Genomic DNA, 16,554 nt, shown 5'->3' with positions numbered 1-16,554 from the left:
TGCCGTCACCTCCGTCACTCCACCATCACCCCGCCATCACCCCCACAGCTGCTCTATCACCTCCATCAAGCTGCCGTCTTCAGGGCCCCTAGCTGCTCTCCTTGGCGGTGCACTAGCCCAGTCATCCTGGCAACCATCTTTGCTGTCCCTTCTTCACGGAGCCATGCTGCAGACGAACCTTTCCACCCTCCGCCCAGTAGCACCTGGACTTGCAATTACTGAGGTCGGGATGCCGGGCCCTCCCCCTGGATCATGTGTCCAGTTGCTCCCTCACCTTCCTCTCCTCCAGCGCCAACTTGTGGCTTCCAGCCCCCAACACCCGCCCCTCGGGGTGGGAGGGACCCCACCCGCCTCACATCCTCACGGAGGCCCACTGCCCCCACGTTGGCAGGGTCCCCTCCTATCTGCCCATCCTCAGACTCGCTAGAAGACACGTCCCTTCTCCCTATTGCCTATTCCTTGGCTCCCCCTTTCAGGAAAATTCTTCAAAAAGTTTCTACTTTCCGTCTCCAAGTAGTCTACTTCCATTCTCTGTTTCCTCATTAAAACAAATTTCAATCTATAGAAAAGCTAAAGAGGAAAGCAAGGAACACCCTTCTAGATTCCCCATGTTTACCATTTAGTCACTGAGATCTCAGTGCCCCAAACACTAAAGGCATCATTATTCCAGCAGGTTTTTTCAAAGTAATCTCTCCACCCAATGTGGGGCTTGAACTCACAACCCCAATATTGAGTCAGATGTTCCTCCAACTGAGCCTGCCAGGCGCCCCTATTCCAGCAGTTCTTAAACTGTGATCTGCAAGCCCTTGGGGATGCTGGGACCATTTCGGGGACCCAAAAGGTCACAGTCATATAAGCTAGGACATCGGACTCCTTCCTGTGTTGACAAGCACACTGATGCAATGGTGAAAGTCTCAGCAACAATTTTCCTGGTTACTATTGTATGTTTCAGAGCTGCAGTTTTTAAAAAGCCAATTCTGCCTAAGAATGTCCCTGATGCAGTTCACCGAGTAGCCAGCCTGTTGCTTCAAGGGGAACAACAGACAGTATTTGTGTCTAATGATAACATTTGAACTTTTTTTTTTAACGTTTTATTTTATTTATTTGTCAGAGAGAGGGAGAGAGCACAAGCAGGGGCAGGGAGCCCAATGCGGGACTCGATCCCAGGACCCTGAGATCATGACCTGAGCTGAAGGCAGATGCTTAACTGACTGAGTCACCCAGGCGCCCCAACATGTGAACTTTCAAGCAAAAATTACAATTTCCAAACCTGTTTCCACCACCATGCACTTGACAGTTTCCAGTTCTGAACTTTTATGAGATTGTTAATGACATTAAGGTGATTTTTTTTAAGGTGATTTTTTTTTTTTATAATGAAATGTTTCAACACCTGGAAGATGTACAGAACTCAGTTAAACAATATTTTCCAAATAGTTAATGCAGGATGTTATACAATCATGCATGGATTAGAGGCCCATTTGGTGGGCAAGACAAACAGATTTAATAACTGGGTATAAGAACTCCATTGATAATAGCCTGATTCAACACTGCAACTGAGAAGAGACTACCAATGTAGAGTTTTGGTGTTGTATCAAATGCCCGCAATTAACTGCAAAGGCTATTAAAATATCCACCCCTTTCTCAATTACTTATCTGTATGAGACCAGATTTTCTTTACATACTTTAACCAAAACATTTATTTAAACCTTCTTTTCTCTTTGAAATGTTTTATAGTTTTCAGTGTAGAGGTCTTGAACATAATTTTTCAATTCGAATATAGTTAACCTACAGTATTATGTTAATTTTGGGTGTACAATACAGTGACTCAACAGTTCTATACATTTCTCAGTGCTCATCATGATAAGCGTGCTTAATCCCCTTCATCTACCTCAGCTGTCCACCACTCACCTCTCCTCTGGCAACCACCAGTTTGTTCTCTGTATTTAAGCCTGTTTTGGGTTTGTCTTTTTTTTTTTTTTCTCTTCCTTTGTCTTGTTTCTTAAATTCTACATATGAGTGAGATCATGTTATTTGTCTCTCTCTGACTTATTTCACTTAGCTTTATACCCTCTAGGTCCACCCATGTTGTTGCAAGTGGCAAGATTTCATATTTTATGGCTGAGTTATATTTCATCGTATATACATCACCTCTTCTTTATCCATTCTTCAGTCAATGGACACTCGGGTTGCTTCCATAGTTTGGCTATCGTAAATAATGCTGCAATAAACATAGCGGTGCATGTATCCTTTTGAATTAGTATTTTCATTTTCTTTGGGTAGTTACTAGATCATATGGTAGTTCTTTTTTTAATTGAGGAAACTCCATAATATTTTCATAGTGGCTGCACCAATTTGCATTCGTACCAACATGCAAGAGGGTTCCCCTCTCTCCACATCCTCACCAACACCTGTTGTTTCTTGTGTTTTTTTATTTTAGCTATTCTGACAGGTGTGAGGTGATACCTCATTGTGGTTTTGATTTGCATTTCCTTGAGTGAGGATGATCTTTTCATTTGTCTGTTGGCCACTTGCCCAGCTGTATGTTTTCTTTGAAAAATGTCTATTCAGGTCCTCTGCCATTTTTGGATTTTTTGTTTTGTTTTGTTTTTGTTTTGGGTGTTGAGTTGTATAAGTTCTTTATATATTTTGGATACTAATCCCTTATCAGTTGCAAATAACTTCTCCCATTCAGCAGGCTGCCTTTTTGTTTTGTGGTGGCTTCCTTTGCTGTGCTAAAGCTTGTTATTTTGGTATAGTCCTAATCGCTTAATGTTGCTTTTGTTTCCCTTGCTTGAGGAGATATACCGAGAAAAATGTTTCTATGGCCTTTGTCAAAGAAATTACTGCCTTTGTTTTCGTCTATGAGTTTTATGTTTTCAGGCCTCACATTTAGGTCTTTAATCCATTTGAGTTTATTTTTGTGTATGCTCTAAGAAAGTGGCCCAGTTTCATTCTTTTGCATGTAGGTATCCAGTTTTCCCAACACCATTTTTAAAAAAAGATTTTATTTGAGAGTGAGCGAGCATGAGCAGGGGGAGGGACAGAGGGAGAAGCAGACGCCCCGCTGAGCACAGAGCTCGATGTGGGACTCAATCCCCTGGTTAAGGCAGACGTTTAACCAACTGCACCATCCAGGTGTCCCGTCCCCCCAACACCGTTGTTTGAAGAGACTTTTTCCCATTGTATATTCTTGCCTCCTCTGTTATAGATAACATAAGCATGGGCTCCACTTCTGGGTTCCCTATACTGTTCCATTGATTTGTGTCTATTTTTGTGCCGGTACCGTACTGTTTTGATGACGACAGCTTTGTAGTATACCTTGAAATTTGGGATTGTGATACTTTCAGCTTTGTTCTTCTTTTTCAAGATTGCTTTGGCGACTTGAAGTCTTTTCTGGTTCCATACAAATTTTAGTATTATTTGTTCTAGTTCTGTGAAAAATGCTGTTAGTATTTTGATAGGGACTACATTAAATCTATAGGTTGTTTTCGGTAGTATGGACATTTTAACAGTATTTGTTCTTCTGATCCACATGCATGGGGTATCCTTCCATTTGCTTGTGTCGTCTTCAATTTCTTTCACCACCGTTTTATAGTTTTCAGAGTAAAGAGCTTTCCTCTCCTTGGTTAGGTTTATTCCTAGGTACTTTATTATCTTTGGTGCAACTGTAAATGGGATTATTTTCATAATTCTCTTTTTGCTACTTCAATAGTGTAAAAGAAATGCAACAGATTTCTGCACATTAATTTTGTATCCTGCAACTTTACTGAATTCATTCATCACTTCTAATAGTTTCTGGTGGAGTCTTTAGGGTTTTCTCTATGTAGTATCATGTCATCTGCAAATAGATTTTCTCAACCAAAACGTCTAAACCTTCTTTCTCTCTGAAATGTTTTAGTTTTTCAGTGTAGAGGTTTTGAATATCTTTTAAGGTATACTCCTAGGTATTTTATGGTTTTGGTGTTACTGTCAACGGACTTTTTAAAGTTTAATTTTCCAATTGTTTGCCATTACTATTTAAGTACACAAGCACCTAAAAGGGTCTTCAGGCCAAAAAAGTTAAGAACCAGTAAACTATTATAATAGTTTAGGATGCACTTAATTTTGGTAAGATATGCAGAGCAAAATTTCAGCTTATTCTTGGGTCAGTGTTAAAATGATGTCCACGTGTTTTTAAAGCACTAGAACTTTTTCTTTTTCAAGCCCTAAGTACAAAAACTTCCCCAAATATATACAAAGTAGAACAATGAACCTTCACGTACCCAGTGTCAACATCAGCTCACACTTAATCTTACGTGAGCTTTGTTCTGTCCACTCTAACACTCCTGTGTCATTTTGAAGCAAATTCCAGGCATGATAGAACTCTGTTAACAATTTCCTTACAATCTCGAAATGGGAACTTCATGTGCTCACCTCAATGCCTTTGAACAAGACAAGCAAACTGCATCCATCACCATTGCATGGGGCTGTTGCTCTCCTCTAGATTCTATATGGTAGGTTTACCCCGAGAAGCAGTCATAGTCTGTCCAACAATTCCCAAGACTAAACGAATGGCCGATCCTTAGTTCATCTTAAGAGATTCACTTAATGTTTTCCAGCAAATATTAACTCACTATGCAGTCTCTGAAATGCTAGTCCAAGCAGGGGATGGCATGGTTTCACCTCTCCTGCAGACTCAGAGCAACCTGGGCAGCTTCTCAGAGCAGCTGTTCAAAAGGGCGGCTGGGGCCATCTGGGCTCAGAGCTCGATTACTGATGCCTGTTGTGGGCACGGGATTAGGCAGCAGTGCTTCTGTTCTCAGCCTCCAGTAATTTCTGTGACACTGCCAAAGCCTAATGCCCCCTCACTTTGGTCTGCTAAGTTTTGCAATATTATGTGTAAAGAAACCAGTGTTTTAAATAACATATATAGGCACACCAGAGAGATTATTTTGTTGGCATTTACTAACTATAATTTATAGTTTTAAAAGGCTTACATTCATAAATGTCTGCTGGCCCAACGTTTAGTAAATTATGGTTGTTGTCTTTTATGAAAATAAGCATGCAGGGACAATACCGTTAGCCGAGAGCAACGGATAACCCCCAAGAGAGCTCCAGGGAGATGAAGCATCCGTAAGACTAAAGTATATATACTAACAAAAGTGGCCAGAAATTACATGGGCAGGATCAGAGGAGCAAAGAAAAATCTTACAAGCAAAATAAAAGGCAATACTCCACTTGTCCCCTGTGCGGACATCCGCCACTCCTCACATCCTGGAAAGAAAGCACACCCCAGGCAAGGATCGAGTGTGAGAGTTTTTTATTCAATTTGTAAAGTACAGTTTAAAAACAAGATGTTAGTAACACTCTTAGAACATTGGCTTGTTCATTTGACATTTTCTCTGTCTCCACCAATTTTTATTACAAAAATCAGAAAAGTAAAAATTCATTACAATATTTGCACAGTGTGACCACTAGCTGCTTAAACAAAAGCTAATTTCTATAAAACCATAAACTTAGTGCAGTTTTATTAAGAGAGATCCAAAATTCTCTCAGTGGACTGGATATACATAGTGGTACATATTTTAAAGCAGAAAACCCCCAAAAACAAAAACAAGGAAAAAAGAAAATACAAGTCAAAACAGTCAGTTAAATATTCTGACCTGACAGTTCCTACAAATAGTAATTTCCACTACATATAAAGAAAACCGTTATCTGTGGTAAAAACTGTAGAGACAAAGCAAGAAATGTGGAATAAAAATCACAAGAGCTCAGAAGTCAGTCCCAGGCTGCAGGTGTTTTCAGTGAAACCTGGGGCAGGGAGTTACACCGCTGAAGGGGCCACTTCCATCCCCAAGTCACCACGTGTGCCTGTAAGCCAGACCCCACCACATGGCAAGTTGCAAAGTTTCAGTGAAAAGACTTTGAAAAAGACAAATGTTCTTTTCTTCAAGAAATCTTTGTAAGGCTGTACTTTGCATAGGGAAAGAGCGGTCTTCGGTCATAAATTCTACAGGGAAGAGTAAAAGCAAGCTTTTCAAAATGACTATGTGCAAGGAGTTGAGTCACCAGGCACCTCATCTACTGCCTCTCATTTATGCTGATCTGATGTAATTTTACTTGACAAGAGGAAAGACGGCATTTTGTGGTGACGGTGTTCAAAGGAAAACACTGAGGCTGGCAGCAGAAAAATCAAATTCTGAAAGAGGCTCGCCACCCCACGGGAAGAAACACCTGGGCGCTAAATCAGCCTTACTCGTGCATACGATAGGACTCACGAGGAACTTTTCAAATAAAAGCTTTTTTTTTTTCAGAAAGCTGAAGTATAAAAAAATAGTACAAGTCGTGGCATTCCCTCCAATGGATGCTATGTGAGTATTCTGAGTTGGCTACTAGGAGGGACGAGTGCGTCCAGATACAGTCAGGCCGCTGGTCTCTACGAGCCGTGGTAGAGGTGCATGGCCCCCAGGGCAGCACCGCCGTGTCTCTCTTCCCCCTTCGCGGAGTTGGGGTGCTCCACCACGCTATTAAGCTCGGGGATGCTTTCAGCAGTGTCCCCAAACCCATGGTAATGCCCGTAGTGCAGATTCTCCTCAATGTCCTCCACCCAGGAAGGTCTATTAGCTACGCAGCTACTCGGACTCCCATTCAGGTGCAGAGAGCCACACATCTCCGCGTTAACGCTCATGGTCTTTTCTGGGTCCTCAGTCCCATTAACACAAACAGAACCCTGGCTACTTGGAAAAGGCCGTCCTCGAACTAATCCATTGCTAATTCCATTAGATCCTGATAAGCACTGGTCATTCCTGCTCTCCATCCCATTGAGCTGTGTCGTGGAGGGGAAGTCCAAATGTCCATTGATGACACATCCATTTGTCAATGTATCCGACACGGGGCTACTGTTTTTCATATCTGCATTAAGAAATACACCTGTCACCAAAATTCAGAACCACAGGGGGAGGAGAAACTAAAAATGTTTCATTGCTGCTACAATTTTAAAGGATTTATTTAGCTGCTTTTTTTTTTCTTTTCCTTTTAAACAAACCAGTTCCTTTTCTGGAAGTAAAAAACTGTGCATAGGCAGATTTAAAAATAGAACCCACAGCAGCATTTGCCCGGTAAGACAGGAAACATCTATGACTTTCAGCAGCACTGAGTGGCTGAGTGTAAACACCTAAGCTGACAAACACGCGGCATGAAAAATACCAACGGTCCCGAAAAGCTGTCAAAAAAACCCAAAAATCAAAAAACTGCTCTCCTTTTAAGACTACTTTCAGGAAGAAGTTTTAAAAATCACCCGTGAAAAAGTCCAGCAGAACGAAGTGTGAGGTTTTCCACAGAGTTAAAATAAAACCCCACACCTTTCCAGCTCTTAAGAAAAGGGAAAAAGAAAGGCGGCCGCCGAAGCAGGGGCCTGGAGAGGCTCCTGGGACCAGGCGAGACAGCCCCACAAGAGCTCCGGGGAGGGGGTGGGGGGAGCGCGGTGGCCCGCCCTCAGGCCAGGTGCAGGGATGCAGGAGTTCAAACCTTAGCGACACTCGCCTCCACGTGGCACTTCTGCGACTCGGCCCGCGGCAGTGGCCGGCGGGAGAACGGGCACTAAGCGCAACAGCACGAGCTCTGGGAGGGTCTTCCGAGTTCACCAGTAAAGTGACTACGATGTCCGAGGCTTCACCTAATTAGGCTACTTTAAAAAATCACTTAGGTTGGAAAAATGTTGCTTGCTTAATCTGCATATGTAGACATCCATCAAGAGGAGGATGTCTTACGGGGTAAAAAGAGTCAATCACAACACACTTGGGCCCACGGGGAAACTCGGGATTCAATACTCATGTTCACAGGAATTCACAGAACAGTACAAAGGATGATCGCAAATCATGTCGTGCTTGGTAATGTGAAATTTTATCTCAATGTTCTGCGCTGTTAAAGCAAAAGGTATGATATTAAATACACAAGAGCGGAGTCCCACGACCGTTGGAACGAGGGCACGCCTCCGGACCCCCAATCACCCTGACACACAGCGTGGCACTCCCCCGGAAGGGCTTGCTTTCCGCGTCACCATCTATGTGCCTCTGATTTGCACTTGGACATAGGTTTCTGTGTGTCCCGCAAATCTTCCTGCCAACAAAGAATCACGGCTTGTTCAATGAACAAAAACACCTTCTACACATTCCATTATTCATCCATTTTTCTGGCAATTTAAGTGATAATCATAGTTTAATAACTACTATAAATTCTTCAGAGGATAAGGGATTTTTTTTTTTCAAATTAAAGGACATCTCTTCTATTTAGTTAAAACTCAAGGCTAGAGAACAAGTTATTTCAAGAACCGAACATGAAGTAGAATAGAAATAAAATAAGCTATTCCCAGAGAAACACTTTTATCAATTTTCTTAAGAAAATAAAGTATGCACAGTGTTTTCTGGGTGGTAAAATTCATGACTATGATGGCGACCTTGACAGTTATTAAGATGAGTAACTGTGTACTAGTAACAGATATGGAAACGACTTTCCCGGAGGCCTGGACCTGAAAAGGTCCGGGAGCACCACCTCAGAAGCCGGCGTTGCCTGGACTCGCTGTTTTCATTTCGCGTTTCCCGTGTGCACGCGTGTGCGCGTGGTTTAGTGCCCAGGGGGTGTCAACGGGTGCTGTTATGCAATCTCAAAGTCAAGGCTGGTTGATAATCTCATGTCGTTATGGAAAATCTAATAAAACTGAGCATGAGAACGGCAGGTATCCTAGAGACTGGCTAGTTCGTGACCCCACCCGGCCGCCTCCAACACTGTCCTCACTCCTTGCTCCCGCACCCCTCAGGGCCCGCGCTCCCACCCACCACCTGCCCAACCGCTGCACGGGCCCCAGGAGTTTAGCCCATTTTGTGCACGCAGGAGGACGTGTGTTGTACGTGAAGTGACAGGAAGCATGGCACCTGTTACACAAGATGAGCTGAGCTCGAACTAAAGCAACGCCCCAGCTCGCTATTAAATTTGGCCTGAAAATGCAGGGAATTAATGCTCGAAGATTAAAGAGTGATTCCTTCTGCCTTTTTAATAGCAGGTAGCAATGTCGCTTGTTTTGAAAAGCTTTGAGTTTTGTTATTTGTCTTTAGCCAGGGTCCTTAAGTATATTATCCAATCAGAATTTTCCTTAGAAAATCAACCCATTTAATTATTTGGCAAGAAGGTGACTCCACCTGTAACAACCGTGCAGCTTCTAGAAAGATGTACACATTTGCCTTTCATTTTAGTAAATAGAAATGATTTTCTCATGTATGTTTGGGAAGCATATCGCATAATCTTTTACCCCAGTGAAGAATTTAGCATAGAGACATAATAAAACCTTAAAAAAACCAGTATCTCTTTTCTACATATATTAACACAGTAAGAAAATGGCTAAGATGTTTTCACGGTCACCTGAAGAAAAGAATGGCAGAGAGAAGTGTTAACTCAAAGGAAAAGCCTTCAGAGATTCTAAATGCTGAAAGAACCTTTGACTTTTAAAAACTGAAAATGACTATCAACTGTTTGAAGATATTAACACTTTTAACATGTAAAACATGTTTTGTGAGAAGTGGTGCTCAGCGTTTGGCTAGACTTGGAGTCCATGTCCCAGAAACCACAGCGACCGGCAGCGGCGAGCGGGGGGCTCCACGCTGGCGAGACCGGTCACAAGTCAAAAGCACAGCATCCACCCGTCCTCCGTGTCCACAGCAAGTCATCCTTCTCGCTGTGCGCCCCAGGCCGAAACTACTAGCAATAGATGTTTGCTTGGTGTAGTCACCCAAAGGTCACATGTCAGAAAAGTAAGCATGCGAAACCTCGTTGAAATTAAACAAGGCACGTTAAGCGGAAGCTTCAAACCAAAATAGAAGATTGCACTTAAACTTTTTGTATCTATAGAATGCACCCAAAACACTTATCCTTGTATCTACAAACTTGCCCAAGATATGCAAACTCTAGTGTAACATTCTTTAAAACGCCGGACAACAAAGTGCAAACATCGGGAGAGAAACTCAGGTTAGAAATAATATGCATACTGGTTCTTGCAACGACAAGGGGTCTGCATTGCTGAAACAGTATATATTTCTATTTCTTTTGGTCCGACAGAACCACCCTCCTGCTGTTTGATGTCTTCGACCATGGGGCCGCCGCAGCTAACAGGGAACTGTCCACTCCCACCTGTTACAGCAGCAAGCTCTCTATCGACCAGCATCGTGTCAGCTTCGTCATCGGCGTCGCCATTCCCCAGCGGCCTGCAGGGACCCGAGCTCCGGGCTGCACAGAACACAGAGGCAATTTCAGATCCCTGCATCCACGAGCTTTTAAGACAACTACCTCCCACTCCTTTTTCCTCAAGAGCACTGAGGGCTCCAAAAGTGTCAAAACAACTTAATAATCTACAGATTACCAAGGAGCCTAGTGTACATTACCGGGAAACTTACTTTTCCACAGTAAAAAAATAGTTCCCGATGTGTGCCGTTTCAATGAAAAGTCACGGGATTTCGGACATTTACTCTCTATATGCTCAATGGCACAAATTCTCCTTTATGGCTGTTATGTGGACAAAATAAAGCAGTTATACAATCCAGAGATGTTTCTAAATACGTTAAGTTTAGTGTACTCTGTATTATGCCCTCAAATGTTCCTTCAGTTGTTTTTGATAAAGAAATATGAAGACAATTTTTGAATAAAAACCATTAAAACTATCCTCAAATTAAAAAAAAATTCACTAATTTCAGAAGCAAAAAATAAGGTAAAAGCCAAGATTCGATACTGTCCTGGGGGCACAGTCCCGTGCACCAAATAACACTGGAAACAAACATTAAAGTCTTAGTTCCAGATCTTTGGAGCTGAAGTTATATATGCACATTCTTCAAAAAAGGATCATTCTCTGGATCTTGGGAGAAAAACGAACATGCACATTTAATCACGTCTCCTGCAAGAATGGCATTCACCGTATGGAAACACTCCCCCAGTGCACCCTCCCGGGGAACCCCGCCTTCTCCCAGCAACCACTCCCACTCGACACATGGCTTTCTAGTCTCAGCAAGCATATGCTGTTACAGAAACGGACCCCCAAATCACTTTTATGCCTTGCTTTTCTTCATTTACCATGGCATGAACGCAGCTCATCAGCGAAGTTCAAAAGAACCTTTTTAAAGTCAAATAATAATCTGCTGTAGGGCTGCATTATAACTCACCCCCTGCCCCAACTCCCCGCCGCTGGCTGGCTGGCTTTCCTATCATGAATACCACAATCACCATGCTTATCAATGCACCTCTGTGTGTATTTCTGGTTCTTTACTCAGATAAACACTGAGAATTATTTCTGGGTCAAAGGATATATACTTAATAAACAACTTTCAGTGCTAAATCTTTCCAATAAACATTTAAAAACAGACACAAACCCTGCAGCTTTAATTACTTCTAATTTTGGAGGCATGAATCATTTTTGATACATGTAAAAGGAACGAGCGTACCAGTTCCAGAGCATCACTAACCCTAACCCAAACCGTTGAGACCAAAGATGATCACGTATGGTCTTCATGACAGAGAAGCACAAGTTCTGAAAGACGAGCACGTGGGAGAAACGGCAACAGAACAGTGTGATTTGTGTAGCTGGTCTGCACACGTACAAGGCCAAAAGCAGTCGACAAGACAGGTGCTTCTAAGCCAGAGGCATTAAGCCATGGATTTCCGTTTTTCCCACTCAAGGCTTTTTTAATTCCTCCACAGGGCCCACATCAGCGACAGGCAAGGTGCGATCTTCCCCGTCAAACAGGTACTTTCAACAATTCCGTGGCAAACAGGCCGCCTTAACGAGGGGGATGGGGGGTGCGGCACCCAGGTGCCCACAGAGCAAGTGCTCAGGACCTTCGGGGAGACCTCAGTCAGTCATTTCAGAGACAAGGAGCCTGCAGTCGGCGTGGGGTCAGGCTCTGCTCCTTCCCATGCCCGGCAAGCCAGGCGGGGAATCAGGTGGTTGGTGGAGAACAGGCGCACACTAGCGTGGCATAGCCACGGACGCCTCCGCGAACAGGGAGACTCCGCTGGGGTATGACATGGCTTTCGGTGTCTGTACGCCTAAGACCTGCTTTCCAGGATTCAGGGGCCAGTGTTCCTCGGGAAGGTGACAACTAGGCTAAATGTGCAATTTCACATCTCTGAAAAGCAAAGCAGTTTATAAAAAAAACCTGACAGAGGACCGAACAAAAGGTGCTTCCTGAGAGCAGAGCTACGTGTCTTCTCGTCCCCTAAGCCCAGGGCCCAGAAGAGTGGCCATATGCGTGAATGAAGCCCACTCTCCAGTCTGAAAAGGCACATAGAAAGCAAACAAAAACGATTAGTAACTGGAATGACCACTAATAAAATTGGGATCGTGGCCTCCAGAGAAGGCTGGCTATGAAGTGCTGTGGGACCCGGGGCCGACCTGCCACTAGGAGGCAGAGGAGTCTGGGGACATCCCAGGTCACACTAAGAGGAGGAGCCAGGGCACAGGGCCACTTTACCAGTCAATGACTCCCTTAGTGAGAGACCCACGCAGTGCACTAGGGGGCTACACTGACTCTGCAACCTTTCCATGTCGCAGGTGCACCGTTAATGCTGATGGTTCCTCATTTACAGAACAGGATGGAAATTAAACAGACCAAAGGCTCTCGTATTTTAGTCATCAAGAAACTCTTTAATGTGGGAAGCATAAGCTAAAGCAGTCAGCCCAGAATTTTCTTTCTCTACAGGCAGGCAGTCTTTGTAATGCACTGCTGCCATAAAATATCTGCAAGGACTTTTAACTCCTCGGCCGATAATCCAGCTGTCCCAGAACCTTGGGTAATTCTAGCACCTGTGGATAGGACATGCTTAATTACCCAGATGGAGGTATTAAAGGTGCAATTTACTTTTTAAAACTGTATTTTATGAACCATGAGATTAACACTGGCCTTTCAGAATTGTGAGAACATTGGATCCAAGTGGACTCCTTTCTCCCACATACCCATCCGTCGTTGCCAAAGGAAGCACTGGAAATGTTCCACATTGCGCTGGAGAAAGGCAGTCTTACACACAGAAAACGAAATGTCTTCTTTCCAAGTTATCGATTCTGATCCATTTTACACTTTGGAGAAGGACCGTCCCTTCCCATCTTCCTGCTGACTTCCATAGTTAAAAGGAAAAATCACTAAACATTTTGTTAAAAAATGTCCTTATCTTTTACTTGGCCAAAGTAGGCATTTGTTGAGGAGACAAGATTCTAGCACTAGTTAAGAGGCTGAATATTTATGATAGAAAACTGCCTAGGATTGGCTCAAAATAAACCCCCCCAGCTTCCTTCTTGCAGAAGCAACTTTGCAACCAAGTGTGACTGACCACCGTCCAAACACAGAAATCCGCATTTGTGCTTCCATTGGAGATCCCTAAAACCAGTTCTTAGCAAGATTCTAAAGCTACACATTTATTTTATGACCAAGCAGTTTGAAAACATGCGGAGGGCATTACTCAGCTCTTGGAAGCCAGGGAGCATCTGATGCGTTACAGGAGGGCGCCGTCAGGAAGCTTATTTCTGTGCTGGCTCCGTATGGCCGGGAAGGTGCACAAGCAGAACAAAAACAAGTTATTTTTTATTTTTTTAAAGTGAGCTCTATGCCCAACGTGGGGCTTGAACTCATGACCCTGAGATCAAGAATCAGAGGCTCCGACTGAGCCAGCCAGGCGCCCCTCCCCCAAAAAGGACCTGGGCCACAATGAAGGCGGTTCTACTACAGGGGACCTTTCAGACTCTAGCTCCTGCCACGGCCCCAGGTGCAGCACTGAGTTCTGGAAACTCTACGGAGGGCCTGGGGTTTGTAAAAAGGACGCAGAAGGGAAGGTGCCCGGGACGGCTGACTCCCGCCACAGCCACTACACCGCTGAGAACAGACGAGGCTCGAGGCAACGGTGCAAATCACAGAAAGTGCTTGGCTCTCAAGTGTCACTCACTCAGATCATATTTACAAGATGCCAGGTCTTCAGGGATTAAGACAAAATGATCATTTGTTATTCCAACACAGTGTTCTCTTGCTCTGGTCAAATATTTAAAAAGCTGTCATTGACTGTGCCATGTGCGCGTCTCTAACGTATGGGATCAAACTAGAAGGAACTACAGTTTTAATTGGGGAGGTAAGGGATTTCCTGAGTCTCAGGCTCTAATTACTCAGATGTATCACTTCACAGAAATCACATCCACTCTCCCTTCCCCCCAGTCTTTACATGTGGTCTAGACGAATAATGAAGACCAGAAAGTGGAGATTCTTTAATGTGAAGTTCATCCAGGGGAAAAGTGTGCTGAGAAACTTCTCACTGCTAATTTTAAATGGAGTCATAATGCTGTAGTTTTCCTAAAAGGTTTTTTTTATGCATTAAATACCTATACGTTATGTATGAAATCCTAAGATCAATAATATACCCATTTGAATTAAAAACAAAACCACGAAGTCAATTTAACAAGAGATCTGGTATCAACACAGCCTCCTTCCTTTGGCAACTGTTTGCAATTACCAAACCCTAGGCTACTGGCTCAGTCTGTAACTCACACTGCTTCTTTCCCCACTCCAGACTCGGGATCTGCACCCCAAACAGTTTTGATTAAGACAAGAGCAAAGTCTCTCTCACGGATGGGACGGGCATTCTTTCCTAACCCAGTAATCTGGACGGGGTTCCAAGGAAAACACACACACACGGGTAACTACTGTTATTCCTGAGGGTTAACAAACATCAACAGAAACACACACACACACACACACACACGTAACTACTGTTATTCCTGAGGGTTAACATGAACAGAACCGTTATGGAGCAGCTGTTACTGAAGGACATGTCATCCACCTGGAGCCAACGGCTGATAAAAACTGGGGGAAAACACCACAAAACCCACTTATATACTGGTGCTTCCTTGTGCTACCCCAAATGAAAAAACCCCGTTTTATGCCAAAATACTTTTAGTCAAAATCAACCACTGAAGTGACTTTGGACTTAACACTCTAGTTCATGGCCCCATGGACTACGTCTGTGCTCTGAGCAGAGCAGATGGGGTCCTGGCGTGAATGGTGGGGCGAGAGGGTGTTTTCAGGACTACATCCAAAGCACAGCGCATGGTCAAGCAGCACGGAAAGGATGTGTTATTAATCCTTCAAGTTCTTTTCCATCCGAGTTTCCAAGGGAAAATCACGCCAGTTACCTTAAAAAATCTGAAAATAGTTTACTGAGAGCGGAGACAGAGGCTACTTTCTGTGGAGTAGGGAATTTTCAGTCTCAGGATTCCAAAGTAAAAATAAAAGGAAAAAAGTTCAAAATTTCACAAGGCACACTTTAAAAAGTTGGCTTAGCCAGAAAAACTTTTGGAAATAACTGCTTTTATGAACATAAATTCCACACTAAAAACACGAGTGTGTGTGATTCTTAAGTTGTAGAAAGACTGGACTGAGTTTCGTTAATAAGGTCCAAGCTACGCATTCATACAGCCTGGATAGCATTCCTGGCACCTAAAAAAAAAAACAGCCTAACTTGTACTGGGGGAAGAAAGAAGGGAGACAGACAATTTTAAACTCTTTTAAATACGTTTACATGTGAAGTTATTCAAAAGTACTTTATATGCATATAAGGAAAAAAATACTTATTTTTACTCTAGTGTGAGAACCAAAAACTTATCCACAAAATGAATAATTCAGAATGAGCAAAACTTTAAGCTCCCACATTTAAATAGCAAATCAAAACGAGATGCCAGAGATTAAGTGAAAATGAACTACAGCAATACATCTTGAATTGCATACTAGAACCCCATCCTAGAGGGGCAGTTAACTGTGCAGGCAAACACAACTTCTTTCAGAAAACCCAGATAGCTGGGGAAAAATCATTAGACGTACGCCCCAACCCCCACTCACAGCAAGTGTGTAACGATAAAATGAAAGCTATTACCTCCGCTTTCCCCCTGAGAAAAGAGGCATGAAAGTACCTGTCCGTGCTCACAGACATAAATGGATGGACACACACACACACATGCTCAGTGACATGTAGGACACTGCCTGGGACCAGCGCTGCCTGGGGCATGGGAGTGAGGACGGTCTGGCTCAGTGCATCCCGTGTCGAGCCCAGATTTCTCCCGCGGTGGTGACAGAACGGGACCAGGGCAGGTGTGTGGAGCAGAGCCCAGCCTTGGGGCTGTTCGACTCAAACACCAGGCTCCAGCTGCATCTTCTTCTGACCTGGTGCCTGGGGTTAAGCAGTGGGAATGGGCAGTTCGGGAAAGCTGCTCAGGGAGTTTCGTGGGCAAAACATGAATCTCTTACCCTGGTCAACCAAAGTGAATCCTTGTCTGGAGGAGGGAAATAAAATCCCCTCACCATCTATCTACCCGCACGATTCTTCAAACCCAGTCTGTGTAGTAACAAGGTTTAGGAAACTTCAAGTCTGAGGAATCCTCGGAAAGTCTTTTCAGGATGCTTCAACAATGAGATACTGGCCGATCCAACAGGCCTGAACACCTTAGGGGACTGGTTTGAAAACCTCTTCGGTAAATGTCTGAGTCTTGTTAGAATGTTCAGTGAC

General features: G+C 43.6%; 1 protein-coding gene across 2 annotated transcripts in view; it reads right to left on the bottom strand.

The window, feature by feature from the left end:
- Positions 1-5,282: 5,282 nt before the first annotated feature.
- ANKRD10 (ankyrin repeat domain 10) overlaps positions 5,283-16,554 on the bottom strand; it is a 32,330-nt gene continuing 21,058 nt past the window's right edge. For both annotated transcript variants that reach the window (XM_027588384.2, XM_027588385.2), the window contains exons 5-6: positions 10,159-10,254; positions 5,283-6,891 (exon numbers count right to left, since the gene is read on the bottom strand). In XM_027588384.2, coding sequence (XP_027444185.2) covers positions 6,416-6,891; positions 10,159-10,254 — 572 coding nt within the window. In that variant the 3' untranslated portion in view covers positions 5,283-6,415. The remainder of the gene's footprint in view (positions 6,892-10,158; positions 10,255-16,554) is intronic.

This window comes from Zalophus californianus, chromosome 3, assembly GCF_009762305.2.
Source record: "Zalophus californianus isolate mZalCal1 chromosome 3, mZalCal1.pri.v2, whole genome shotgun sequence".
In the NCBI taxonomy this organism is placed as follows: Eukaryota; Metazoa; Chordata; class Mammalia; order Carnivora; family Otariidae; genus Zalophus; species Zalophus californianus.
Note: the sequence above shows the minus strand (reverse complement) of the source record. Positions and strands in the feature narration are given on the sequence as shown.